General features: G+C 42.3%; 1 protein-coding gene across 1 annotated transcript in view; it reads left to right on the forward strand.

Moving 5' to 3' along the window:
* The window catches only part of LOC113446540 (transmembrane protein 132D-like), a 224,075-nt gene extending 218,093 nt beyond the window's left edge, over positions 1 to 5,982 (forward strand). The window contains exon 9 of the mRNA XM_026716249.2: positions 4,779 to 5,982. Within this exon, the coding sequence (XP_026572034.2) occupies positions 4,779 to 5,963 (1,185 nt within the window). The 3' untranslated portion in view covers positions 5,964 to 5,982. The remainder of the gene's footprint in view (positions 1 to 4,778) is intronic.
* The last annotated feature ends 577 nt before the right edge of the window (positions 5,983 to 6,559 follow it).

Raw genomic sequence — 6,559 nt, forward strand, 5'->3', positions numbered from 1 at the left:
CCCATTCATCCCTTCCCTTTCCCCTCCCCTTCCCCTCCCCTTCTTTTCCCCAGTGTTTCCCCTCTTCCTCCCCCAATAATATTATTCTTCTGCTTCAACTCTCTTCCTTCAGTCCTGTTAGTTTATCTCCTCCTTCCTCCTCTTCATCAACATCTCCCATAATCTCACTCTGACAATATACCACTCATCATAAAGACTTGTGCCCACCGAGACCCCCCCCAAAGTTTCCAAACGGAGGAAACAACCTTCTGGGAAATAAAATTGGGTAAATGGGAACAAAAGGCACCCCCCACAGAGAGAGAGAGAGTGGGGGAGAGAGAGAGAAAGAGCGCAGATGCCAAACCTTCAGCGGTCCTTGCCAACAGTCCACCATTTTCCAGATCTGCCTTTCCTGCCTTCTCTTGCCAACTGAGCAGGTGAACTGGCACTGGTGTCCTTGTGGAATTGTTAGTATTATTCTAAAAGGACATTTTAGATTTATAGGTGCTCATCTCTGAAGGCCACCCAACTTCTAAATAGAGAAGCATTGTTCCACTCAATCGGGCGGTAAAACTAGAGCAAGCCCAGGGTGGAAAAAATATGTATTTTTTTTCCCCTTCTTCTTCTTCTGGTAACCTCTCATAAATAATAGAGCATCCCACTGGTCACCTGCCAAAAATACATGTTTTGGGGAAGAAGGTTATATTGCAAATCTAGCTGTTCCTTAACCTTGGCGGTCCTTCATTTTTTATGTATATAATTTTTATTAAAGATGTTTTTTGAAAGAAGAAAAACACCCCAATATAAATTAATTATATAGCCAAAAAAAGAAAAGGAAAAGAAAGCTCCAAGTGCAAGAAAGAGGAAAAAAGGAAAAAGGAGAACAGCTACAAAGGAGCAACGTGCAATATATTCTTTATGGCAAGTTATAAGTCCAGTTATCAATTTATCCCTTCCTCGGTGGTTATAACATCCCTCTCCTTTTTATAATCTATCCTGTCTGATCATCCCAACCATAAATCGTATGTTCATTCTTTTCTGTTTTTCACAGCAAAGAAAAAAAAGTCTAGAAAGGATTTCAGTCAGCAATAAATGTAGATATTGTCTTTTTCTCTGATTAAAGGAATCAATTTAGCCATTTCAGCAAATTCTGTCATTTTCACCTTGTTGGTCCTTCAGCATGGATGCCATCCAGATGTGATTTTGCCTGCCTGGTGGTGTTGGGGAGATGGATAAAATAGCGCTGGAGGTGGGAGAGTGGGGTGGGGGAGAAAGATGGATAGAGAGAGCAAATACTACTACTATAAAGCCTTAGTAAGACCTCACTTGGAATCCTGCATCCAGTTTTGGTCACCACAGTATAAAAAGACTCTAGAAAAAATGCAGACAAGAGCAACCAGGATGATAAAAACTGGAGGATAAAACCTACGATGAATGGTTGCAGGAACTCGGCATGGCTGGTCTAGGGAAGAGAAGGACCAGGGGAGACAGGAGAGCATCTTCCAATATTTGAGGGGCTGCCACAGAGAGGAGGAAGGGGTCAAGCTATTTTCTAAAGCACTCAAAGGCCAGACAAGGAACAATGGATGGAAACTGACCAAATTTCTGACAGTGAGAACAATCAACCCATGGAACAGAAGTTGCCTTCAGAAGTTGTGGGAGCTTCAACACTGAAGGCTTTCAAGAAGAGACTGGACTGCCATCTGTCAGAAATTCTGTAGGGTCTCCTGCTTGGGTGGGGAGTTGGACTAGATGACCTACAAGGTCCCTTCCAACTCTGTTAATCTGTAAACTGTAAAATTGTTCTCCCTCTTGTGTGGTTGTTCATCTTGAGATCATCAGCTAAATGCCCAAAGCTACAGGACTCAACCTGCCATTAGTAGAATTGATCATGGCCATCAATTTATAGAGGGTTTCAAAAGAGACTTTGAGCTGGGCGGGGTAGCAGAAGGTCAAGCTACAAGACTGTGTGTCTTGGGCCCAGCAATTGGGGGCCATATTTGGAATATTTGGGGGGGAAATATTGCTTTTGGAGCAATGCTTCATTTCTGAACACGCTAAATATACCTGATTGCCCAATGTAAGAATGGAGTGGAAGTGTTTGTGGCTTTAGGGTCCTTCTCAGTTTTTTTTCCTTTTTCCTTTTCTCATTTTTCTAGCGTTAAGTTCATTTTGCTCCATGTCTGCATTGGGGGTCCTTGGTTCTCTCTGAGCTTGGTGGTTTGCTTGCAGACATTTCATTACTCAAACTAGGTCACATCATCATGTTTGGTCATGTAACTTCTGCAAGAAGACAGACAAAGTCAGGGAGTACCAAGGACCCCACAGTCCTCCTCCTCCTCCTCCTCAATTCTGCAAATCCCACTCCTTTCTAGTACTCATGATATTCCCTATTTGGATAATGAAACGTCTGCAAGAAAACCACCAAACTCAGAGAGCACCCAGACACACGGGCCTCCTCCTCCTCCCCCTCCCCCTCCTCTTCCCCCTCCTCCTCCTCCCTTCTAGTACTGATGACATTCCCTAGTAGGGTCAAGAAATGTCTACAAGAAAACAACCGAGCTCAGAGAACACCAAGGACCCCTCATTCCAACCCTGAGCTACAAATATTCTCCTTTTTATAAGATCTGCATTAGTTTTTTGTTTTTCTAAAAAGGAGCTCCATCGTTTAGCTCAGTTGCCGCAGAATGTGCAGGGACAATTGGAGAAGAAAAATGGAAAGGAAAGAGGAGACATTGGAACAAAAATACAGTAACTTTAAGGACTGCTGGAGATGCAGCTTCTAACATGGTCCCAGAGGGACATTATTATTAACCAACAGGGAAGTTAAAAATAAAGTGCCCATCTATCTATCTATCTATCTATCTATCTATCTATCTATCTATCTATCTATCTATCTATCTATCTCTCTCTCTCTATCTCTCTCTCTCTCTCTCTCTCTCTCTCTATCTATCTATCTATCTATCTATCTATCATCTATCTATCTATCTATCTATCTATCTATCTATCTATCTATCTATCTATCTATCTATCTATCTATCTATCTATCTCTCTCTCTCTCATATCTATCTATCTATCTATCTATCTATCTATCTATCTATCTATCTATCTATCTATCTATCTATCTATCATTCTATCTATCTATCTATCATTCTCTCTCTTTCTCTCACTCTCTCTCCCTATCTCTATCTATCTATCATCTATCTATCTATCTATCTATCTATCTATCTATCTATCTATCTATCATTCTCTCTCTCTCTCATATCTATCTATCTATCTATCTATCTATCTATCTATCTATCTATCTATCTATCTATCTATCTATCTATCTATCTGCAAGTCATCTTTTTTATTAATTTTTTTATTTTGTTTTACAAACATTCCATCTTTCATTTAAACAGTGTGTCATCTAGATACAAATATCTTCTGCAATAATATTTCTAATTAGTACAAATTCCTTACCATAACAACAATAATTACATTCTTATTTTAACCGGCTAACACATAATATATTTCATCATTATCACCATCCTGTTGAGCTCTTTCTTCTCTGCATTCTTATATTTAATTTCTAGCTTCCATTTTTTATTTTCCAACCATTGATAAAATAATTCCCATATCATATAATATTCAGTTTGTTCTTGTTCTTTGATTGCCCATGTTAATATGTTCATTTCTGTACACTCTAAATATTTTCCTGATCATGCCCCCAGAGTCATCTTGAGGGTGCACAATAAATTTTATAAATTAATACATTAATAACTTACATGGTATCTCAGGTATTTTCAAAAGTATGCATTCTGACTGTATACAGATAGTCCTTGACCTACGGCCACTAAATTTATGTTGCTAAGTGAGATGTTTGTTAAGTAAGTTTTGCCCCATTCTACAACCTGTCTTGCCACAATTGTTAAGTGAATCCCTGCAGTTGTTATGTGAATCTGGCTTCCTCATTGTTTTTGCTATAGAGTTGCGGTGGCGCAGTGGTCAGAGTGCAGTACTGCAGGCTACTTCTGCTGACTGCCGTCTGACTGCAATTTGGCAGTTCGAATCTCACCAGGCTCAAGGCTGACTCAGCCTTCCCTCCTTCCGAGGTGGATAAAATGAGGACCCAGATAATTGGGGGGCAACAGGCTGACTCTGTAAACCACTTAGAGTGGGCTGTAAAGCATTGTAAAGCGGTATGTAAGTCTAAGTGGTAGTGCTATTGCTATTTCCTTCCTTCCTTCCTTCCTTCCTTCCTTCCTTCCTTCCTTCCTTCCTTCCTTCCTTCCTTCCTTCCTTCCTTCACAGTGGTTAGAATGCAGTATTGCAGGCAAACTCTGCCCACTGCCAGGAGTTCAATTCTGACCAGCTCAAGTTTGACTCAGCCTTCCATCCTTCCGAGGTTGGTCAAACAAGGATCCAAATTGTTGGGGGCAATAGGCTGACTCTGTAAACCACTTAGACAGGGCTGTAAAACACGGTACAACGGTATATAAGTCTAAATGCGATGGCTATTGCTTCTCAGAAAGTTGCAAAAGTTGATCACATGACCCGAGGACAGTGTAACCATCATAAATATGAACCAGTTTCCAAACATCTGAATTGTGACCATGTTACCACGGGGATGCTGGAATGGTCATAAGTGTGAAAAGGGGCCATAAGTCATTTTTTTTCCAGGGCTGTTATAACTTTGAACAGTCACTTAATTAACTGTTATAAATTGAGGACTACCTGTACCGGGGGTGGGTGGGGGTGGTACCATTTTGATGGGTGTATTCCAGTATCATTCTGTCTCATTCCCCCCCAAAAAATAGGAAGCCGTGATGAGTTGCTGGATCCAGTTCAGTGATGGAGCAGTTATGCCCTTAGACATATACGACGCCCAGGACTTTTCTTTGGTGGCCACGTCTCTGGATGAGAAGGTGGTGTCCGTCCACCAGGCTCCCAAGTTTAAGTGGCCTTTCCTCGTGGCCGAGTCAGAAGGCCAGGGTCTCTTGGTGAAAGTGGAGCTGGTCATCAGTGAATCGTGCCAGAAGTCAAAAAGGAAGAGCATTCTGGCAGTGGGTACCGGAAACATCAAAGTCAAATTTGGCCAGAATGACACTGTCTCCAACCCAAGTGACAGTAAGCATGGCAAAGACGGGGTCCACCTGGAGAACCGGACCACTGATCGTCGTCAGAAGACAAGCTTGCAGGAGAGATCTCGCCCAGAGGGACCTTACTACAGCTCCTCCATGGGACATGAAGAAACCAGGACGACTAGCACTCAGAAGTCCATCCTGAGCAAGAAAGAAGACCGCGAGAGCCTCCTAGACGACGACGGCCGTATGCAAACTCTCCCGATAGACTTCACCAGTTTCCCAGCTCAGGTAGACCTGCCCAGGAGCGATGGGGATTTGGAAGAGGACGATGCTGAGGAGACACCCAGGGGCTTAAGTGACTTGGAAATCGGGATGTATGCTTTGCTCGGTGTCTTCTGCTTGGCCATCTTGGTGTTCCTCATCAACTGTGTCACTTTTGCCTTGAAATACAGGCATAAGCAGGTTCCGTTTGAAGAGCAAGAAGGCCTCAGGCATTCTCACGACTGGGTAGGACTGAGTAATAGAACTGAGCTGCTGGAGAACCACCTCAATTTCTCCACCCAACAGGAGGAATGCATTACAGCCATTGACAGGAGCGTGGATTTAGAAGAAAGTAAATATCTCCTTAGTGCCAACCCTCAGAAGAACCTCAACGGCCAACTCTTCCGATCCACAGACTCTGCCACCTCCCCAGAAAGGAAGGAGCAGAAGAACGAACAGGCCACCTCGCCCACCTCCAAGCGGAAACGTGTCCAATTCACCACCTTCACCACCATCTCTTCAGATGGTGGCTACCCGACGGTCAACTCCATTCTGACCAGCAGTGAGGACGATATCAAATGGGTTTGCCAAGACATGGACTTGGGGGAATGTAAAGAACTAAGGAACTACATGGAACAGCTACATGAAAAAGTGTAACAATACATCTGAAAAAGATTCTGTTTTCTTTCTTATCTCTTCTTTTTTCCCCCTCTCCACTCACCTTTCTGCCTTTACGTTGAGATAGTAGTCAAAAACAAGGAGCATAGAGAGAGAAAATAGAATTTGGTGCATAACCCAAATGTGGGTCATTGGGTTTTCGTGGAAAATATCCAGAGTATAGTCAAAAATCCCAAATAACAAAAAATATAATATTGAATGGGACTTGTAGAGAGGTGTTGGATGCCAACACACAAGGGAAAATAAAAAAAAAATGAATAAATAAGGAGAAGTCAAGTAAGATCTCATTCTTTGAGCTGAACCTCCCAAGTCAAGACCCAAAAGTAAATCCTGATGTACGGTTTAGAATGCTTTCAAGCTGGTTAATTCTCAGTATTTCAGATTTGCCATCTGAATCTTATATTTGGGGGAGGGGAGGCGATGGGTGGGAGGGAAAAAATGGAAAGGCTGAAGGCCATTATCTCAATCCAATGGAGGAGAACATCTACGCAAAAAGGACCAGCAGAAACAAAATCATAATTTGGACTTGTTTTTGGTACCTCTAATTTCTCTAATTCTCCCCAGAAAGAGTGCCA

This window comes from Pseudonaja textilis, chromosome 15 (assembly GCF_049901715.1).
Source record: "Pseudonaja textilis isolate UNSWEBS1 chromosome 15, rPseTex1.2, whole genome shotgun sequence".
Lineage (NCBI taxonomy): Eukaryota > Metazoa > Chordata > Lepidosauria > Squamata > Elapidae > Pseudonaja > Pseudonaja textilis.